The sequence below is a fragment of the Equus asinus genome, chromosome 8 (genome assembly GCF_041296235.1).
Source record: "Equus asinus isolate D_3611 breed Donkey chromosome 8, EquAss-T2T_v2, whole genome shotgun sequence".
In the NCBI taxonomy this organism is placed as follows: Eukaryota; Metazoa; Chordata; class Mammalia; order Perissodactyla; family Equidae; genus Equus; species Equus asinus.
Window position 1 is genome coordinate 13,546,431 of NC_091797.1, and position 23,131 is coordinate 13,569,561.

At 40.6% G+C, this 23,131-nt stretch overlaps 1 protein-coding gene across 2 annotated transcripts; it reads right to left on the bottom strand.

The window, feature by feature from the left end:
• Positions 1 to 1,151: 1,151 nt before the first annotated feature.
• On the bottom strand, positions 1,152 to 23,131 carry FBXO9 (F-box protein 9). Of its 2 annotated transcripts, XM_044776872.2 has the most exons (14): positions 22,738 to 23,131; positions 20,150 to 20,242; positions 19,444 to 19,530; positions 16,696 to 16,851; positions 14,604 to 14,661; positions 13,111 to 13,210; positions 10,739 to 10,869; positions 9,847 to 9,961; positions 7,908 to 8,026; positions 7,367 to 7,457; positions 6,371 to 6,466; positions 5,697 to 5,790; positions 4,002 to 4,153; positions 1,152 to 1,741 (listed from the first exon to the last, which is right to left on the bottom strand). In XM_044776872.2, the coding sequence occupies exons 4-14, from the start codon at positions 16,837 to 16,839 to the stop codon at positions 1,633 to 1,635; spliced, it is 1,209 nt and encodes a 402-aa protein (XP_044632807.1). In that variant the 5' UTR covers positions 16,840 to 16,851; positions 19,444 to 19,530; positions 20,150 to 20,242; positions 22,738 to 23,131; the 3' UTR covers positions 1,152 to 1,632. The 2 variants fall into 2 exon arrangements, with proteins under 2 accessions (XP_044632807.1, XP_014719361.1); XM_014863875.3 differs by lacking the exon at positions 20,150 to 20,242.

The window sequence follows — 23,131 nt, forward strand, 5'->3', positions numbered from 1 at the left end:
CTGAAGTCGCCAGAAAGCCAAGGAAGGACAGCGCCGAAGTTCAAAGGCTTCAGCAGCAGGGTCTGCAGAGAACGGGAGAAAGAAGTTACACTGCGAAAATTTCTTCTGTTATCTCTGGGTGTTAGGATTGTTTCATGTTTTGATTCTCTGAATACTCTGATCTTCTCACACTAAATAGACATTATATTAAATTTTAAATATACGGAAAATGTAATCTGAAAAATATGTTATTTTCAGCTCCAAGCGAAATAAGTGAAAGTTGCTTTTGAGTCACAAAGGAACCTTGAACTTGGTGCGCACTGGATGTTTGCAACAGGTCATCCAATCCAGGGATGGGTGGCATGACAGAGCGCCTCCACATTCCCTTTTCCTTAGTGATGGACTGTTCCAGCTGTACTTGACCATGTCCTAACCCCATGTTCTCTTAACTGTATGGAGAAGTAACAGCCATATCATGAGAGCTGCCCTGTTGCAGGCAGGCTGCGGCTTTCTCCCTCTGCCAACTTGAGGAGCCCCACTCTCATTGCTGTGAAAAGCTGACCTAAGCAGGCTTCTCTTCTCTTAGTGCACACACTGGCTGGCTGGTTTTCATCCTTAGTGTAACACGTAGTAGCTTTTCACAAGACCTGTCCCATACTGAATGGCAGGAACTTATAAAGTGTCCTTTGATGTTAACATGAACTTGAAAGCACCTGTGGCTGCAGATGTTGATTTCTGAAAGGACCTGAGTACTCGACTCCAGCTGTACCTGAATCACCGAAAACATCTGGATGTGGTAGAGGTCGGCCACACAGAGCAGTGAAATTAAACACTAACAGTATCGTTACTAGGGAGGCAACATACAGTTTGCTCGGTGGTTGGCTCTCCCCCAACTTTAATGCTGGAAAAAAAGAATTAGGCCTAGGTTCACATGATCCTCTGTTCTTCTTTTATGAACAGAGATGACCAGCTGAGCGTGTTCAAAAGTTCACTCTTTCTCATTGCACATCACTCATTAGTGAGGTGCCTGGATGAAGTCAGAGCACAGACATCTATAGTGTGCGGCTGCAGATAGAGACCAACGATGAAATGAGGCAGTGATTCTTAAGCTGTCACTGCCTACTCTAGGACTGCTTATTATCCTGAGAATTTAAAAAGACCATCCAAATATGTTTTCTTGAAAGAAACGTTTATTTATGATCTTTATTGGTCAAAGAGCTTCAAACAAATCCAGAACAGGTTTTTACATTTTGAGCCTATAGTGCAAAGACACTATGTCATGCATGAAAGCAATGCTCACCCAGTGGAGCTCTCCCCCCGATACATTTAAATATTGGGATGATCAGGCAGAAGATTTATGTAACAGAAATCTGCTTGAAAAAGAACATGATTTAAAGCTCATGAAGTTTTTCACAACATAAATGTGCTTAAACAACTGATAATTTCAACTTCTTAATTTCAAAACAAAACACCCCAAGAATCAACTATCCCTTTAAATAAAAAAAATAATCAGTTTATATTCCTCTTAAAAGAACTCCAACAATGTAAAATAAGTTCCAATTCCATATATATATATATGTACATTTATAACTTAGGTGCTCTTTTGCTCTATAAACTTTTTCCATGCAACACTGCCAGAGGACGGCAGACGCTCTACAGAGGCCTCTCGGAGAGAGCCGTGTAGCTCCTCACTCTGGCAAAGAACAAGGGCGTGTACATCTTGTCAATCTCAAAAGCAGTGACTGCCGTCTCCCCAGTTGATCTGGAAAGAAAGCACAGAATTACTAGTTAAAACGAAATTTCCCCTCACTTAAAATCCTTGCATATTCTAAGGCGGAGTTTATTTTATGCCACAGCCTTTTTTATTTTTAATTCATCTCAGTAAATTTTAAATAATATAAGGAATATTGTAGATAATTTGAAAAACTTAGAAAAGCATAAAGGAAAATCACTCCTAATTCCAGCACCCGGAGGCAGCCGGAGGAACACGCACTTGCGGTGCCTCTTCAAAGCTCCCCACCTCTCCATTGAGCTTCCCCACTGGGATCACACTGTGGAGTCACCCTGCTACTCTGCATTTAAAATTATATGTGTTTCTTCACATCATTAAATACTCTTCAGAAGTCATCTTTAGTGGCTGCATAAGATTTCACTGTCTGCTTGTATCACAATTTAATTAATTCCCCTTTTGTTGGAGACTTAGGTTGTTTTCAATATTTGGCAAGTGAAAATAACATTGTGAATTTTTTGATTATGTTCTTTGAACAGATTCCTAAGAGTAGGATCTCTAAATCAAGGGCTATAGACATTTGAAGACTCTTATTAAAATGTATTTTAGAATTATAATCCTAGAATAGAATTTAATGGTTTAATATTTACATAATAAACAGGACAATTACAAGTGGGAGGGGAAAGCAGGTGATGAGTTATGTTATCACAGCCTTTTATTTTTCCTAAAAAAAGGAGAAATAAACAAAAACAGAAAATTCAAGTGACTTTATAAATATCGTAAGTCAGCGGGATCATGATCAATTACAAATGACCCCTATTATAATGTCTTTTTTTCCTCCTAAAACATAATGCTTTTCATTTGATCGGTCCTACTTCTGAGTTTTGAAAACCACTATGACTTGTGGTTTGAAAAACTAAAAAACTACTACTTTCTTGGGGCGGGGGAGGGGAGCTCCACTTCACAGATCATTGAGAGAAGAAAGACGATCGATCGATCATAGGCCTGGTCAGTGAGGAAAATGCTATTCCTCAGTTGTCAGGACCTTCCAAACGAGTGGGGAAAAGTTATTCGTAGGGTAGAAATGTGAACAAGAAAGTTTTCACAATGCAGTCCCGGCTGGGAAGTGGGCTGACGGGGGGCGGCCTCAGAGCTCTCTCAGAACGTGGGATTCAGCCGGGACGGATGTCCTCAGCCACACACGAAGGTTCTTTCCAACCTGACCCAGCTAACTTCAATCTCCACACGAACTGATGTCTCCTTTCCTAATTCCTAGTCTTATTTCATTTATTTCTGTACTGTTCTTTTCTCACACCGCTCTTCTGTTTACTATTTCATACGGGTAGATCCTAACTCACAGAACAAAGAGCTTGAAATAGGAACTGCCTCATAGATTTGGTGTTGGGATACGAGATCTTTTCAGCAGACTTTCTTTTTTTTTTTTTTTTTTAAAGATTGGCACCTGAGCTCACATCGGTTGCCAGTCTTTTTTTTCTTCTTCTTCTCTCCAGAGCCCCCCCAGTACATGGGTGTGCATTCTAGCTGTAGGTCCCTCTGGTTGTGCTATGTGGGACACCGCCTCAGCATGGCCTGATGAGTGGTGCCAACTTAACCACTTGGCCCTGGGGCCGGCACCCAGCCTTACTTTCTTAACTACAATTTTATTAAAATCAGTGCATAATCCCTGGGGATAAACCAAATGGAAATAAAGCAAAAAATGGTAAGACTGAAGCAAGGGAGAAGAATAAAGATCTGGTGTTTTAAACCTGCCTTGAGTGAGTCAATGAGTAAGGAGTGGCTGGACAGCTTCTCCTCATGGAAGGCTGCTTTCATTTCCGAAGCGGGGTGCCCGTTCACACTCCCACAGGCACTGTGTGAGAGCTCCAGGGCTCCACTTCCCGGCTCACTTTTAGTTTTTTTCAACGTGGCCATTTTCTTGGTTTGTAGTAGGGTTTTTTTTTTTTCTCCCCAACGTCCCCCGGTACATAGTTGTATATTCTTCGCTGTGGGTCCTTCTAGTTGTGGCATGTGGGATGCTGCCTCAGCATGGTTTGATGAGCAGTGCCATGTCCATGCCCAGGATTTGAACCAACGAAACACTGGGCCGCCTGCAGCGGAGCGCGCGAACTTAACCACTCGGCCACGGGGCCAGCCCCTGTAGTAGTTTTACACAGTGGTTTTGCTCTGTAATATAATGTTATCTCTGAGGAATTCAAAACCTAAGAGTTCCCTGAGCCCGACAGGAAGGACACATGTATCCTCTAACCTTGGTATTTTTATCGCATTCACCTACTTGTAAGTAATGTGACAAGAATGATGAATCCAGATGAGTTTGTTGAACCTCTGGTGGCCACTGGAACACAGCTGCAGCCCCACATGAAAACTCTGTTCAGCTTCTTGTACAGGGACACGACGAAAATATCTGTATTTGTAGTCGAGTGGTTTCTGTAGAAGAAAAGGTGCGAGAGCAATAATGAAGCCTCATTTCACTGACATTTACACATATAAAAACGTTTACAGGAATATACTATGCAAGAGTGACACTGAAAGTAACATAACCTCTGCACACAGTAAAGAGCTGTCTCGGGTATCAACTGAAATGCGTATGAGTGCCTTGAAAGATGTTAAGCACTCTAAAATAAACGGTTTCTCCATCAGCATCTCAAGCACCACAATAACCCCACATGTTAAACATGATTGCATAATTGCTCTTTAGTGGCTGAAGGAATGAAGACCCAGGGAGGTCAAACACGTTAACCAAAGCTACACAGCAGTTTCAGAGACAGGAATTAAAACTTCTGTCTCCCACATCTCAGCCTAGTATTTCCTTCTAATTGAAAACATTTCGGAATTTTTAAAGAGGGAAAATGATAAACTGATAAAGGTTGCAGAAAAAGCAGAGCATAACTTGTCTTTTGCAATAACAGTGTAACAGTCAATGGAGAAAGAGATGTGACAAGGTTCATTAGTATCACACTTCTGCAAATACTGCTGCTAAAACACAAGAACATCAACATTACAGATGGTTTCTCTAGGTCATATTCTGAAAACTGGTGCTCAACATGGGAGTTCCTGAACTCTTTTATTAGATAAAGTCTAAACAACCAGGGCCTGACTACTCCCCAGTTCTGACCTCAGGACACTCACGGACAAGGTCACAGTCAGGGCAACCATCTGTGCCCCTCAGATGCTGCCCCAGATTTCAGGAACCTCCCAGAGGGAGGCGGAGAAGCCAGCAACAGATGGCCACAAGGTGACAGGACTCCCACATGAAACCCTGCCCAAACACGATGTGGGGAGGGAGGGGATTTAACACAAGGGGAACTCCTTTCAAAACCTCTATGAATTGTAAAAGCAATCGGGGAGTGTTTCACAAATAGCTTCCTGAGCCACGTTACGGTTTTTAACCTGGATTGAAAAAAACGTACGTACATGGAGAAAGGCTGTGAAAAAAATTAGGCCCTCAATCTAAGAGTGTTTAAAGTGCCCTGGAATGTACTAATTTAGCAATCATATTTGCTTGGCATGTTTTTCCTTTTGCGAGAAGAAGAAGAAGGAAATTATCTTACTTTAGTTTATTTCCAGTAGAAATTGAAATTCTAAGATGCTTGTGAAAGAATTATCTATATGAGATAATTTAGGAAGAAAATCTCCTATGATTCAAAATGAAAAAAGCTAAAAACATATTTAGGTATAATTTTACCAGTTGTTTCAAAGGAAATTTGGCTTTACAGTTTTACATTAAAAAACCTGGAGCAGAAAAGGAAACCATTTGGAGAAAAACAAACAAGCTGATCTAATAAAAACAACCACATTTTAGAAAACCCTCCAGCTCTCTTCAGAGATATGCTGTGAGTCAACATACATTTTGTGTAATAGCATAAATTATAAAATAGTATTTTTTTTCTCCTTTGTAATCAAGAATGCTTTTGAATGAGTAGGGCACTGAAATAAAGAGAAAACTGCTAATTCCACCATGCATACTCACTTCTTCTTTCTTCTTAGTTATCACAGCAAATACTTTGGTCTGATTGTCTGTATCTTGTGACAAGCGATAATGACCCAGTAGAATTGCATCAGTTCTAAAAATTAAAAAAACACATTTTAAATCTAAGTCTAATAATCAGTTTTATGTACTTAAGTAATTTACTTTTTTTTTTTTGGAGGAAGATTAGCCCTGAGCTAACAGCGGCCAATCCTCCTTTTTTTGCTGGCCCCGAGCTAACATCCATGCCCATCTTCCTCCACTTTATATGTGGGACGCCTACCACAGCATGGCATGCCAAGCGGTGCCACGTCCCCACCCGGGATCTTAACCGGCAAACCCCAGGCCACCGAAGCGGAACGTGTGAACTTAACTGCTGTGCCACCGGGCCAGCCCCTGTATTTAAGTAATTTAGAAAGTAACGGGTTATAAGTGTTTACTAAACCTGCTTGAGAAGAGTCAGTTAGGATGTGAGTAAACCTGGTTTCCAAGGACCCAGAGAACCACTGAAGCACATTCTATGGGGAGAGGCCCAGGAATCATGTTTTTCACAAGTACCCACGATGATTGCTTTTTTAACCATCTACTAGTAAGTTAAGGAAGCACTGGGTTACATTAATCTACATGTTACCATATAAAATGTGGACTGGATAGAAAACTACAGAAAAAAAAACTACCTGGTGTTCCTAGTTCTCAAACGAGGAACGATGGACTGAGGCTCCTCAGGGGTCGTCAGCATCATCACATGGCCATCGGGAAAGAATCGTATGTACCTGGGTAAGAGAAAGAGAACACCAAAGAACACCACACACACACAAAGGATGAAACACGTATGTTCTTTTCTACCAGTGCCTAAACCCATTCAGAGCTGTGAAACCACAACGGAAGCACCACGGACCCAAGAACTGGCAAACATCATTAAAACAAACGTGCCTGACCACCTGTGAGGCCAACGACAAAGAACTAAAGGCATTTTACTAACTTTCTTAGGGAGAACTGCTGAACTTTAGTTTCACTCACCGAATAAAAATAAATTAGATTAAACATTGCTCTGCTAAAGTTGTGTGTGTTTTTTCTTCTTTCTGAGGAAGATTCGCCCTGAGCTAATATCTGTTGCCCCAATCTTCGTCTATTTTGTATGTGAGCTGCCACCACAGCATGGACACTGACAGACAAGTGGTGTAGGTCTGCGCCCGGGAACTGGACTGGGGCCTCTGGAGCAGAGCGTGCTGAACTTAACCACTAGGCCACCAGGGCCGGCCCCTGTGTTTTTCTTTAAAGCATTAATTAACGTCAAACAAAAGTGAGATCCCATGATAACACACAGCAGTTAACGTCAGTCTACTTATTTCTTAATGATGGTAGTATCTGATGAACAAGACTGAATAAAAGCACGAGCTGTTTGAAAAGGCAAATGAGTACACCAAGGGCAGAAGACAAGGAAGAGCTCTAAAACACAAAACAATTCTTAGACTTAGAGGCTAGGAGGAATTAAATAATTTGTATTAACCTATTGGCTCTCTGAGTATAGTTTCTTTATAATAATGGATAAAAACACTGAGGGCCATTTTGTGGATAAATGCAACAGCCACAAAGAACAGATGTCCAATAACTAACGAGCTAAGACTTGGAGAGAGAGAATTTTCCACTCACTCAGTTTACTACAGTTGTACCTGTAATATTCCACTTGGTGCCAGGCTCTGTAGAAACCATCAAGAGACTGTTCCCCTTGGCGAATATATGTGGTTTTACTGATATAAACTCCTGTAAAAAAGAAAGAGATTTTTTTTTTCAAGATTTTACTTTTCCTTTTTCTCCCCAAAGCCCCCTGGTACGTAGTTGCATATTTTTAGTTGTGGGTGCTTCTAGCTGTGGCATGTGGGACGCCGCCTCAGCATGTCTTGATGAGCGGTGCCATGTCTGCGCCCAGGATCTGAACCAGTGAAACCCTGGGCCGCGAAAGTCCAGCACGTGAACTTAAGCACCCAGCCATGGGGCCCACCCCTAAACAGATTTCTTTTTAAGTAAGAACATAATAAATAAAAAAACAAAAAATTATAATCATATAACATATTTCCAGCTTTATTTTTATTGTTGTTTCCTTTAAATATGCTCAAAGTACTTACACCTGTTACAGAAAATCAAGACTATTTATCAACTTCAGCATGATTGATTGATCACTATTCCTCCTGGGTTCTAAAGAGTTCAACTTACCATCAAATCGAACACGAGGCCTTTCTAAAAACATCTCTCTCCAGGATGTGTATGGAACGAGTTTAATACAGCTTCTGCCCCAAACTTTCAAGCAAGCCAAACGCCATATTTCAGGGTCTCTAGGCAATAAAAGCACACCATCAATTTATATAAAAAGCTAAGTTCCTATAGACAGACATAAGGAATACTCCTGCAACCAGCCATCTTTTATTCTGTAGGTATTTGTGGGGCGCCTGCCAGGCACTGCCCCAGGCACTGGAGACAGAATGATGGACAAGGCAAAGGCCCTGCTCTCTCACCAGTGGGAAAGCAAACAAAAACAAGAAAACAGAGAGAGAAAAGTTTCAGGTTGGGTGCTCAGTGCAAAAACAGACAAAGCAGGGTACACAGACAAGGACGATGGTCGGGGCAAATAAGAGACTGCTGCAGATACGGTGGCTGGGAAAGGTCTCTTTGCGCAGGCATCTAGAGTGAGGAGGAACAGTGTCCTGGGCAGAAGCCACAGCAAGGGCAAGGCCCTGAAGAGGGAGTGTGGCTGGTGTGCTCCACAAGGAGCAAGAAGGATCATGTGGGTGCAGCATAGCGAGCAAGGTGAAGAGGAGCCCACAAGATCTGAGTGGCAGTCAGGGGCAGGGGAGGTGGCCTGGGGGAAGGGGTGGCGACTGGAGTGAGATGGAGGCCACTGCAGGGTTCTGAGCAGGACTTGTGCTTTTAAAAGATCACTCTGGTGGTTTACGGGGACTTCACTCTCGGGACGTAGGGGGGAAGCAGGGAGACCACGTAGGATGCCCCTGCTGTGATCCAGACCCAGCGCAACAGCGGCTGTGCTTCTGCGGTGGCACTTGGAGAAGCCGTGAGACTGGCGGGAGCGTATTTTGAAGGCAGCACCAACAAGCCTTTGTTCTGGGATTAGTGCAAAAACTGAAGCAAGAGATGTACTGAATACTGACATGATTCTGATACAGCTCAAAATATTTTAACTTCATCTGTAGCTTGCAATATTCAGTTTTAAAGATGTAAAAACTATTTATATCAGAGCCAGACTGTAAAAAAAGATATACCCTCTCCAAATTTGTTGCAATGTGTATTTAAAACTTTCTTTTAAAGATTACTTTTATGTTGTGATAACACATAAAGTTTTATCCCTGAAAATTTCTCTTAATCAATTCTCTCTCTTTATGTTTTCTCATGTAAAATTAAAAGAAAAGTTAACAGAGTAACAGTGCTAGAGACCCCAATTTCAAAAAGCTGGAGGCAATCCACTAAGTACTTAACAAGTACTTGTTAAATAGGATAACATATAGAATCACCAGAAAACAAAAGCTTCAGGCAATTCAAATGTTTTATTCAAAATACAAGACTCTAAATGAAATTAGGTTTTTTAAAAACAGTGCATCTGAATTTTAAGAACTACAGTTATAAAAAAGTTCTAGACGCTAAGGACTAAATATATATTTTTATACAACATATCCATGAAAGATTACCAATTTCAAATAATTTTATACTAACTAAGCTATGATTATTCTTCACATAGCAAGATTTAAAAAATACAGAATAACTTTCAATAACCCAAAAGAAAATTCCAGTTCAATCTAAATTTAAATCATTACCACTTAATGGATTTAGAGATACTGTGAAAATGACTTGAGTCTATTTTTCGGACACAATGTTTTTTTCAAATCAGCCAAGCTAGCGTGCAAACTAGCCTATGGCAGTAGTATGTGTGACTACGTCTGACCTACATATTACTCTATACCCTGGAAACCTAGGGCATTCTAGCCGTTAAATGCTAAGCTGTTTGAGAAAATCATGTAAGTACAGAGTAGCAAAACTGTTCCTTCTAAGCTGTTAGCCAAAATATCAATCAAGCTCTTTTATCAAAATTGGCAAAAGACCATAATCTTTCCACGGTCTGAGCTGTTTTTAAAAAAGTATGTACCTGGCACAGACATAGAATCCTCTGCACACCTGTGACAACTGCTCTAATGACCTGAGGTCCAAGTCACTAGACACCACCCACCGGAAGATGTACATCAGGACCTCCATCGGCAGCACTGCAAAACAAAACCATCCTCTCAGCAACTCTCACACTGCGCTACTGTCACATTCTTAGTGCAGATATTTTTATGTATCCCTAGAAATTTGTAAATCACACCCTCAGTATCACTCAGAGCAACAGCACGAGTGTATTTAACTACCCCAAAGTAATAGTTCCTAACACCAAGATGCAAACACCTTTGTTTTTTCAGTAAAGAACAGATCTGAAGCTACTTTTATAAAGCAGCTGCTTCCCTTGGAGGAGAACTTTACCATCAAGATAAATTAAACGTGTTAGGAAAACAGCCTACTGTATCTATGTGTGTGTATCCACAGCACATTCGTTAACACTAGAAAGTTACCTTCATTTCCTGGAAAGTTTTCCACTGTCCTCCTCTGAAAAGACTCATAACCAATTAAACATTTAACATATGAAAAGAAGAAAACAATCATTTTTAAACATTGACCCTATCTCAGGAGCACTGTCCAAACTGGCAGAAGCGCCTGATGATCTCTGAGTATTCTTCAGTTTTCGGAGGGCCGCCCCCTCACTCAGACACTCCCTCTGCTGGATCTCCACTGAAAAAAGGCTGATACCCCTGAGCAACAGCACTACAAACTCAGAAAGCTCAGCAGTCGATGCAAACTCCTTATAACTAGATCTCCCCCTTTGAACCTTTAAACCTTTGGACTAGAGCAATCAGCTGGCAAGTTACCTGACCTTAGAAGTTCGGAAAACTTAAATCTCAGGTTAAAGTATTTATCACGGAGTTATCACAAGCATGAATTCACACCTGATATGTGAGTCTGACTGCTCTCGAGTTCAGGCTGACACAGTTTCAGCACAGACTCCTGAAATGTGAGCTGCTGCTGGAAGCAGGACAAGAGATCTGCCATCTTGCTGTCATCATCATTGTCTTCGATGCTGAAAAAAGACAGGAGGTGAATAGATTATAGGCTCAGTCTACAAACATGGAACTCAGAAACTGATTTTTCATACTACTTTCAAATCTGCTTTAGGAAAAGTCATCTAAAAGTAAACTTACTGCTTTTTTTTGGTGGGATAAAAGTTTATTCTGCTTTGCAAGTCTTTGAAGGCAAAGGCTTCAGCAATTTTAATTCCCACCCAGAAGGAATTAGAATTTTTGGATACAACTGTTGAGATTTAACTAATTAATTTTATTATAAAGTAGAGATTTCCTCAGTTAGTGAAAAAGATAATTTCAAATGACTTAAAAAAATCTTAGGTAAATATATTCTTTTAGGTGACCATAATCTCTTCAAACTGGTTAAAAAATCAAATATACAGATGTCATCTGAGGTACTTACCAAGGGGTTTCTAACAGATGTGCCTTATCATACTACCTTTAGAGAGGAAAACACGTAATTTCAAAAATCTTAGCAGGGTCCACAAATCTTCTATCAATATAAACGAATGTGCAATTAAGAGTTCTAGAAAAATATCTGGCTTTCCATTTTGCTGAAAGTAACCTTAAGAATGATCAGACTTACAAAAAGGCTTGGATGGGGATGAAGTCAGAAAACCAGGAAGGGCTTATTTTAACACAACAAAGGGCAAGCATGGCTGAGGTTACTCAGCCAACACTTTACAGAAGGCAAAAAACAGCACAGAAACCTCAGGGATCATTAGATCTGATAAGAAAAAAGATTGTATTCTTAAAGAACTTTCATAGCATCTGGGTTCACATAAAGGGATGGGAGAGAAAAAAAATGCTTCTTGAATGTTGTAGTATAAGCTTTCTTAACAGCACCTGGCATCTATTTATAAACTGGGTGAAAACTGGGTCTAAACGACTCTACTCAAATTTAAAGAAGGCTTAGAAAGAGCCAAAGTGATTCCTTTTGAGTATGAACTACCTCACAGTTAAATCTAATTTGGTGAACAATACTATTAGCCTAAAAGTTCAAACGGGCAATTAATACTGTTTCACTAGGATGTTTTTAGCATGGCTTATCCAAGGCTTAAGTGGTAATACTATAAGCAGTTAAAATACACTGGCTGGCCCAGTGGCCGAGGGGTTAAGTTCACGCACTGCGCTGCAGGCGGCCCAGTGTTTCGTTGGTCTGGATCCTGGGCGCGGACATGGCACTGCTCATCAGACCACGCTGAGGCAGCGTCCCACATGCCACAACTAGAGGGACCCACAACAAAGAATATACAACTATGTACGGGGGGCTTTGGGGGAGAAATAGGAAAAAATAAAAAAATCTTTAAAAAAAAAATACACTGGCATTAAGCATAAGTTACCAATAAAGGTAACTTCTTAATTATTTCAGGACAGAGGTAATATAATAGCTAATATAATACCTCATTACCCAAATTCTATTTTTCTATGTATTGCTCATTTTAAACGTGACATTGTCTCATGGGTACAGACTCCCTTTCCTTCTAACATCAGCAAATTGGGCGTTTGGGGATAGAGGGATTAAGCCAAAACAATTTTATAATTGTCTTGCAAATAGTTTCAAAAGTATTGGTTTAAAAATAAGTTCTCTTGCTTTTTGTCTTCAAACCATCAATGCTACTTCATGACTTTGATGCAAGTGGCATCCATACAAGAAAACATGGTTTCTTTTAGGAGTTGCTTATATCCTGAAGCTGTGCTTTTAAATAAACATTAGAGTCTTAAACAACAAGGTCTTGTTATAGTTCAGTTATATTTTCCTAATAAAATGGAAAGTCCTTTTTTTAAAAAAAATGTAGTTTCAAACATATATAAAAGGAGAAATACTAGTGTAATGAAACCCCATGTACCCATCATCCAATTTCAACCATTATTAACATTTTTCTACTTTGGCCTATATTTTAATAGTTTTGACTTTAAATAGGTTTCAGAAAGTTGAAATGTGTCCTTTAATTTACTCCTTCAATAATCACTGCTTTTATTAAACTCTTTCATTACTTTATTTTTATGTCTATTTAAAATATGCACGTCTATATTTTAATCTTTGCACATCTATGTTTTAATCTTAAAATTTCCCTAATTAAAAAATTTCCACAACTTCATAAACAAGTCTTTATACTAAAGACTATATAACTTAACAGAATTAGCACCATCTTCTCATCATGTTAAGAGTCAACAGGACACAAACGCTGAACTTTAATAAGCTCTATGTATTACCGTCTATCAAATTATATACTCACTAGCTGTTTCCAACGCCATCACCATCTGGAGACCGGGTATAAGTAATCTTGAACTCTATATCAGGTACAAGTTGCATAGCCCTACGATAAAACTTGATGGCTAAAAGAAGAAATAAAGCTAAATTAGCTATGACCACACATTTTTGTCATTTCCTTTGATTACCCTTAACTGTGGCTTGCTTTGGTAACTTTCTTTACAAATAGGCAAATTCCCTTTTTCTACATGCAACAGTAGTTCAGCAAACAAACATTTCCAAACCTTACTACTCAGAGATAATCTTTCTTTTTTTCTAAAGCTAACATGTTGTAAAGGTTAAGATGTTGTGTTTTACCCTTCTCGTTCAGCCCTTCCCATCTTTTTCCTCAGCCTCTTATGCATTGTCACAAGTGAGCTTATACAGTTATCTTTCTTCAGGCTTTGAAAATGCTACTGTAGCCACAACAAAAACATTTCTAGGCAAACCTTTCTTTCCAGGACACAAGTGAGGAAAATCAAATGCATCCTACTGGGTGGAATAAACAGAAGAGTTTTTTGGAATTTATCCTTCAACTTCCTTTAGTCCCGCAGCCTCTTATTTAGCTAAATAGCCTTTAACATCATTTTTTTCCCCATAAAGCTGGCCAGGTGGTTTAGAGCCATAACATTTATTAACGTCTCCCACAGACCTCGGGGCTGCAGAGGCCCATTAGTCCTTCTGCCCCTAGATGAAGTCAAGTCAATACATTCTGCCATGTTCTATTACTCTGGTGAATTACTGTACAGTAAGTGGAGATGGGAATCTCACAAACTAAAGAAGACTGGAGGAATTTCACCATTTGGCCCCTTTCAATATCTCAGAGTAAAAATACCACCAGCAGGAACTTGCAAATAAATGCCGTTAATTCTGCAAATGTTATTTCAGGGCATTTTCAAATGATTCAAGCACAAGCATTTTTCCCATGCCCCAACTATTAGCTTCACTATCACAAAATGAAAGCCTAATTACAAACCTAATATTTTCTAAAGAGCCCCATCACCTTGTTTACGTATGCATTTCTACTGGGTTAATAAGAGACAATTAAAGCTGAAGGGTTTCCTTTGCATAAAACGTATATTAGAACTTAGAAAACATATACACGTTCCTCAATCTTTCCTTTATATTCCCCACTTCTGAAGTAATTTTCACCTATAAAAGGAGCATGCCCTATTTTTAAACTAGTAACAATATTTTTAATATTTTAACAGTGAAAAATTCATAAATACTAAACCTAAGTGTAGAAAAAGGTTATTTTACTCATCCTACTAATATGATGTTTCCCAGCAATAGTTTTTGGAAAGAGACAGGTTATACAGAAATATCATTTTTATGTTAGGTTTTTTTAAAAAACAACTTCAAATATAGGTTCTATACCAAATATATTCTAGCAAAAAAAAAAAAAAAAAACAACTGGTCAATAACAGAGTGGTTACTCAGAAATGTCATGACAATAGAAGCTGGGCCCTGAGTTTTTACCTTCATACAGAGCTCCATTTTGTTCTTCTTCTACCGCTTTTAGGAAGAGTTCTCGAGCCTATAAAAATAAACAATGAAAAACAATTTTTGAAAATCTGTATTAAAAACGAGTACTGGTGGTGGGAGGACAGCCTTTTCAACAAACGCCGCTAGAACAATTGGACATCCATAGCCAAAATAATCAACCTTGACCTAAACCTCACATCTCACATAAAAATTTACTCAAAGACGGATCGTGGACTTAAATGTAAAATGTGAAACATAAAACTTTCAGAAAAAAAAATAAAGAAAATCTTGAAGACCTAGGACCTGGCAAAGAGTTTTTCTACCTGGCACCAAAAGCAGAATCCATGAAAGAAAAAGTTGATAAATTGGACCTCATCAAAATTAAAAACTTTTGCTCTGTGAAATACCTTGTTAAGAGGACGAAAAGACAAGCTGCAAACTGAGAGGAAGAATTTACAGGAAGAATATGAGCGTACAGTCAACGAAGGGCTTGGATTTAGAGTACATAAAGAACTCTCAAAACTCAACGGCAGAACATAAGCAATTCAACTAGAGAAGAAACAAACATTTCAGAGAGGATATAAACATGAAAAGATATTCAACATCATTAGCCATTAGGGAAGAACAAATTAAAATCACAATGAAGTATCACTACACACCTATCAGAATGGCTAAAATTAAACAGTAAGGACAACACCAAATGCTGACGGGGATGTGGAGACGCTCGATCACTCATACACTGCTGGAGGGAACAGAAGATAACGTGGACGCTCTGGAAAACAGTTTGGCAGTCTCTTTTAACCACATATAAACTTACCACACAACCAGCAATTGCACTCTTAGGCCAGAAATGAAAACCTACGTTCATGCAAAAACCTGCACATGAATCTTCATAGCAGCTCTATTAACAATAGCCAAAAACTGGAAACGACCCAAATGTCCTTCAATCGGTGAATAGTTAAACCAATCGGGGTACATCCTTACCATGCAATGCTACTGAGTAATAAAAAGGACCAAACTACTGATACACACGACCACCTGGATGTATCTCGAGGTTGTTATGCAGAATGAACAAAGCCAATCTCAAAAGTTTACGTGCTGTATGATTCCATTTATACAACATCTTTGGAATATCATAATTAGAGCAACGGAGAACAGATTAGTGGTTGCCAGTGGTCAGGAATGGCCGGGGAGGGCGGAAATGGGGGAGCACAACTGTGAAGGTGCAGCAAGAGGGAGCCTCAAGGTGACACAGCAGTTGTGCATCTTGACGGTGTGGTGGTTACATGAAGCTACACGTGAATTAAGGCTGCAGAGAACTCTTTATGTAACATACACACCAAAAAGCACTGGGAAATCGGAATAAGCTCTGTGCATTGTACCAATGTCTATTTCCTAGTTTTTAACATTGTACTACAGCTATGCAAGATGTCACCATCGAGGCAGGATGGCTGAAGGGTACACGGGACTTCCCTGTATCTGTGAATCTGTAATTGTCTCAAAATACAAATCAAGATTAAACAAAATGAATATGGAAGATTTTAGTTATCATGGTAATGTCAATTATTTAATGGAAAATTGTTTCTAAACAAAATCTTGGATCTGATGGTATAAAGAGGACCATGGAATGGGATGAATAAGGAAAAGTAAAATGGTGTGCTGTGCCTACTTCCTGTGAGAAGGAATTAGGAAAGAGGTGAACAATTGGATAGCATTCAAAATTTTTTCAGCATGAGTACTTTCAAAATTTTTCAGAGTAACAAAATGATTAATGCATCATTATAAATTTGTTCAACTCAAAATGTAACAAAACATCGCATTAAGACATTCAGAAAGGTGTTAATCCTTGAACAACTTTTTTCCTCTTTTGGGCTTCTGTTAATAAATCCAGAAGCATCAATCTTTTAGAGACCAAGTGAATCTCAAGAATCTATAAATTACCAAAGAGAGTTCCATGAAGACAGGTACCTGTAGGAAAGAAGCCCATGAGGATGGTGGTACCATCCAAAGTACCTAGAAGTAGTGAGGGATGGATAAACTGGCACACTTGTCAAAATTTTTCCAATACCACGCCCATAATACTTAACTTTTCTTCTTTTGCCAGTTCTTGCTTTCCTTTGGTGTCTGCTGCTTTCAGTAAAGAGCCCCTTGCTGGTCTGCAAGGTCGAGTTTCTAAATTGCTGGAGCCTACACCTGGGGCAAGTTCAAACATCCACTGAGCTCGGAACATCTGGAGTTGGGCCTAGGGGACAAAGTGTGTTTGGACTCATCACAGAAGAGCAGCTCAACTCTGGAACATTTATCAATAGGTCCAACATCAATTTCCATATAGATGCTTACTCTAAGACCAAAAACACTGTCTCTTAAATTACTAAATTAATATCCATTAAACACCTATTATCTTCTAAAATAATTTTCTGCTGAAAACGTTAAAGAAATCATGAAAATCTGCCTAAAATAAGTTTGTCTATACAGGAAAAATCTAATGGTATTGGAAAACTAAATTTTAATTAGAGTTGAAAATATTAGCTATCAGTTAAGGACTCAACTTAGAAGCTTCCTGACATTTGTTTACTTGGAACACGTCATCCAGTGGATGTTAAGAGAGCTGCTAAAAATCCTGCAGGGGAGCCCTAAGTCTTTCTTTTAATAATCATTCTCTTTTTTAAAAATATTTTTTCTAATAAACTTATTTTTTTTAAGATTTTATTTTTTCCTTTTTCTCCCAAAGCCCCCCGTACATAGTTGTGTATTTTTAGTTTTGGGTCCTTCTAGTTGTGGCATGTGGGATGCTGCCCCAGCGCAGCCTGATGAGCAGTGCTATGTCCATGCCCAGGATTGGAACCAGTGAAACCTTGGGCCTCTGAAGCAGAGCGAGTGAACTTAACTACTTGGCCGCCGGGCCGGCCCTCATAATACACATAATTTAAAAGTTATACGTATAATGAAAAAATTAATTTTTACATGTGGACAAACTGAAGTCCCCATGTGTGCTGGGCTCTGCTCTGCTGCCCAGGTTCCCTCTTCAGGAAGAGAGCACTGACCAGCCCAACTGCTGGAGTGCTGCGGAGAAACAGCCCCCAACAACTGTCAGCCAGCTGGGGCTGACCACGCCCCCTTCCCAGGCGGTCCCTATGCAAGGACTCACTGCTGACTGACAAAGGCCGCTCTGAAAGGTTACTCCACCCCCAGAATTCCTACAGGCCTGGCTAAGGCGGTCCATTCAGACTGCACAGCAGCTCGCTTTCTCCCTCTGCCCACTCCGCCTGCCTCCCTCCCTGCCTGCCTTCCCCAGATGTTGAACCCAAGAGCACACCCTAATAAACCTCCCACGTGGTAATTAATCTCCACCTCGGAGTTGGCTCTCCAGGGAACCCAACCTGGGAAACCCTTCCTCCCAAAGAAGACCACTGCCAACAGGACTGTGTATATATTAGTCCTGGCTTTTTAAAAAAGGCATATGGAAAATAGTAAGTATTAAAAATAATTTTCTGTACATTTTTACACTGCTTTGGTTTCCACCCTTCTACTTCTAACACAAAACACATATACCTCTGACATACAGAATTTTCAGCCGCTCTCAACGTCTACCAGAGGATGCAGTCCAAACAAACACTCATTATAAAGCTTATAAATTCAGTAAGATGCGCTTAACTAATTACAATGAGTATTTTTCTATTTCCATGCACAAAGATCTACCTCATCCTTTTAAATGGCTGCAGCGTATTTACTGTATGGATGCACCATTATTTAATACAAGTGACAGATATTTAGGTTGAATTCCATTTTCCCATATAAATAATGCTACAACAAAGATTTTCGTACATGTATATTTATTCACTTTCCTCATTATTTCCTGAGGATTAATTTCCTGGAAGGAGAATTACTGGATCAAAGGGAACGTGTTTTTCATTTTGATCCACATTGCTAGTCTGCCCTCCAAAAAAGCTGTAGCAATTTATACTTTCAGGTACCCGGCATAGGTGTTCTTATAGCCCGGACAGCAATGGGCATCATTCACCAATTTGATTGTTTAAAAAAAAATTTCATTGTAGATTTAATTTGTACTTTTTAAATTATTATTATTATTTTTTTTAAAGATTTTATTTTTTCCTTTTTCTCCCCAAAGCCCCCGGTACATAGTTGTATATTCTTCGTTGTGGGTTCTTCTAGCTGTGGCATGTGGGACGCTGCCTCAGCGTGGTTTGACGAGCAGTTCCATGTCCGCGCCCAGGATTCGAACCAACGAAACACTGGGCCGCCTGCAGCGGAGCGCGCGAACCCAACCACTCGGCCACGGGGCCAGCCCTGTACTTTTTAAATTATTAATGAGGCTAATTATCTTTTCAAATGTTTAATAGCCATTTATATTATTTTTTTCCATTAGTTGTCTGTTCATATCTATCTTGTGTTCCTCTGACTAATGTATAAGAATGTCCTATATACCGAGGATCTCAATCCTCTGCCCATAGATGGTAAATAGTTTTTCCAGCTGATTATTCTCTTCATTTATGATGTCTTTTGCTATTTTTAAACTTTTAGGTGCTCAAATCTGTCGATCTTTTCCTTTAAAGTGATGGGTTTTGTGTCATGCTCAAGCCTTGGTTTGACTACTTTAAGCCCATATATTGAACTACATAGCAGGAATTATTGATATTTCTTTTTACAGAAAAAGAAATCCATAACACAGAATTCATTATTCTATAAATAAGCATGAAAATACAGTTAAATACAATGCAAATAAAAACTTACAAATCTTCATAATTATGACCCATTTCTGCTCATGTATGGAAAGCATGGAATAGGAATTAAATATACAACTGCAGAAACCTGCCTGTAGGTCGGTCTCAGCAGGGCTTTCATTTTCAGCATCTCCTCCTGCTCTGACAGTATCAGAATGACAATCTTCCTCAGCTTCTGCCTGGGGGGAAACCCAAAATAAGGATCAGGAATATGCAAACATCAGTGTCCCACTGTAATCTACATCTCCTATTCAGCTATTTGGCCAATGAAACACATAGTTGCTTCTCTAGATATCTTCTTCACAGGTAAATTTAAGGATTTCAATCAGACAAAATTTGATACTTTAGTTTTTTAATACTGTAGAATAAACAACTTCACTGGGCTCCAGTTTAAAACGTTTGGGTAGGTTAAAAAAGAACTTTGCTTCATAAAATAACATTTAGTTGCGGTACAGAGTTCAGCAAACAGTTTTTGTTTCACAGATCACCGAAAAGATCATACATAATCCATATATGGATGTCACTCCTTTTACAACTGGCATGTTATTAATATGCAAACAAGACTTCTGTTTAATATTTTAAATGTACTAAGAAAGCCCATAGTGAATGTTTTTGTAAAGAAGCCCCTTATACTTGTTTCATAAGTCCAGGTTTTTATATATTCAATTGATTAAAGTGGAACACAGGTGGACTGGAATTACTGTGCCAGGCTTGGGGCTTAACAGGTCTCAGGTCAGATTCCTTCCATTCTATCCTTTTATTCTCAATAAATGTTGGCTAAATGAAACTGAATCCTACCTTCCAGTGAAATGAGATGTTGCCTCAGTTCAGTCTGTTAGCTAACAGACTTATTAGCAAATGGGACTTGCTCAACATTTAATATGTTCGGTCCTATAAAGATATGTGGCAATCAGGGAAATGACCTTGAAGGTTAGTTAGAAATAAAAATAATAAAACCTATTTAATTTTACTCATTCCAAAGATGGTAAGTTTTATAATTACAAATTTTAGTTGTAGTTTGCTTCTAGCACATAAATGTTTGTACTAACACAAATTTCTGAACACAGCAACCAGATGCGCTTGCACCACTTTACAGCACAACATAAATAAGCCTCACTTCCTATCTTATCTCTGGCAGCCAGACTTAGAGCAGGGGTGCCTCTAAGACTTGAACTAGTTAGAAAATGCTAAAGTGCTCAGCACACTGTGGAGGCTGAATCGGTGAAGAAATAAATGAGAGGCCAAGACTCTGGATGAATTCCCAGAAAAGTGGAAAATTTAAGCATTAGTGCATTGTCAAATACATTCCTTTTGTGAGTCTCTTTAAGCGGGTGCTTTTCCTACTAAGAACATCACTAATATGAGGATACATAATAAAGGACTACGAATTTATAGATTGCATCAAGAAGTGTATTCTTCTCTCTTCTCAAATAAAAGTCTGCTTTACACAGCAAACTCTAAGTATAGCTCATGGGAGGGACCTGAGGTCCCTAAGGTAGCCTCTTAGTGACAGCCTTCTGACTCTTGCCTGGGAGTCAGTCTATAGTGACTTCATTTAAAGAGCTGGCCCTGCTCTCTCCACCATTGGACTCTTGCACCTGCTGCATGCTCTCTCCATCTGGAATGACTTCTTCCTCATGTGGCTACGTCTACCCATCCTTCAAGATTCAGCTCAGGGATCATCCCAGTAAGAAGCATTTTTTGATCCTTTTAATTGCTGCCTTTGTATTCCGATAACACTTGTGCTGTGTCACAGCACTTAAGACTCTGCTGAAATTCTTTTTGTCTTCTTCGCTAGAGCTGGTGCATTGGGAACAAGGATCACATTTCAGCTATCTCTATAAACTTGGGGGGGGGGGTGACGCTCCCTGGTGGTCTAGTGGTTAGGATTCGGCGCTCTTTCTATAAACTTAGGGCCAAACACATTGCTTGATTCGTAGTAAAGGACAGTCCAGGCCTCAGCTGCCTCATCTATACCAGGGTGATGGATTTGATGACCTCTTATGTCCATTTTCATATGTGACATTCTATGATTAAGAGTGTACCATAAGTCACCTTAGAGGGTGGTTATACTGAAGCTCCAGTACTGTACCAGGGTCTAGCACTATGCCAGGATAACAGATGCTCAAAAAAAACAGGTGAATTAACAAGTAAAATGCCATGTGGATATCTAATGCATATCTCAAGGACGAGGAAAGGAAATAGGAAATCTATAATACAGACAGCATCTTTCTTCTCCCCTGAGTTCCTGTGTTATAAGAGTCATAACCCACTATTGCTTTGATTTTGATGGTATAATGACAAAAACAAGAGACTATCAAATTTGGGGTTTTACTACATTTTTGTCAACTCAAATACCACTTGAAATAACTAGGTCCTGGGCCGTCACCCAGAGATTTTCACTTTATTTTTCACAATTGAGTTTGACCTAAACGTCACCTTTCTTTAGTGGAGCTCATGTCATCATTTTATTCCTGTTTTACACATGGGATTAATGAAATAGAAAAAGTTAGGTGCTTAATCCCGGTCAGAGAACTACTTCTGAAAGTTTAGGGGCATAGTCAACTAGTGCTTTCTCTATCCTCCGGATTAATTCATTCTGCGTTCATTTATTCGATAAATATTTGAGTGTCTACTACGAGTTAATTAGTTTGGTACCATTCTACCCTTGATTCATGCAACCCTAGCCAAAGAAAGGCGGTATAGGGCAGAGACTACACATTCCAGCATGCAATGGTCTCATGGAATTTGCGTTGTCAATGTCTGCCACTTAGCTCAGTGCCTCCATTTGGACCGCAGACGCTGCTCAGGCCCTCACTGCCGGGGAAATGAGACATAATCCCTCCAACCCCAAGCCGCCAGGACAGCCTGCCAACATCCTACCCAGGGCACTGACGCATCCCGGGGCAGGTGCGTCCTAAACCCAGGACTCCTTAAGGAGCCACAACGGCCTCTCCGTGGGCACGGCTTTCCAAAGGGGGAGCAATCAACAAGTGTCTCCGCGGGCCACGGCTCCCTCCCGATTTCACATGCTGCGACGGCTCACCTCCATCTATGCTCACTGCTTTTGATAAAATCCCTTGAGAGGGGCGAGACTGGTTCAACATCCTCAGCAAGCTACGAAGAGGCATTTTTCTCCGCGCTCCTGCACACCCGCTCTCCTCCATCGAGTCCCGGCTGAGGGGTTCAGCGGGAAGGAACCCGGGGAGCGATCAAGGCTGGCACCCCTTCCACTGCCTCTCAGGCCAGGGGTCCCATAATGGGTGGCGGCCGCGCAGCTCCCACTCCTGTCTCCACTCCCCGCTCTCTCGGGGCCCCCCTGGCCTGGCCCCTCCTGCGCTCCACGCCCCCGCCTCGCAGTGTCCCCGGGCCCCCTCCCAGGTTACCATGCTGGCGGGGTGGCCGGCCGCGATCGAGGGGCTCTCCGCGCCCTCCGCACCGCCCCCCAAGGAGGTGTGCGGGTATCCGGTGTCTACTCCTGCCCGTCTGCCGCAGCGGGGCTTAGCAGAGTTCTCGGTCGGAGAAGCGCACCAGGCAGCGGCAGTAACTGCGGGCCCGGCGTACGGCGGCCATCTTCGCGGGGCAGGGGGCCAGACTGGGGCGCGCTGGAGCGGCGGCCGGGGACTCGCGGAGCGGAGGAGCGCCCGCTGCCAGCCGAGGCCGAAGACTGTGCGAACACCGGAGTATCGGCCCAGCTGGAGACCCCAGACGCCGCTGCGGAGCTGCCCCCTTCTGGCCGGGAACCTGCGCAAGCGCACCGAGCATGCGCAGTGCCGACCC

Coding starts and splice junctions, on each gene's coding strand:
- FBXO9 (XM_014863875.3), bottom strand. Junction 10,870..13,110: donor GATGGCGTTGGAAACAGCTA/GTGAGTATATAA, acceptor GTCTTTTTTCAG/CATCGAAGACAATGATGATG. Junction 8,027..9,846: donor GGATTCTATGTCTGTGCCAG/GTACATACTTTT, acceptor TTTATTGCCTAG/AGACCCTGAAATATGGCGTT.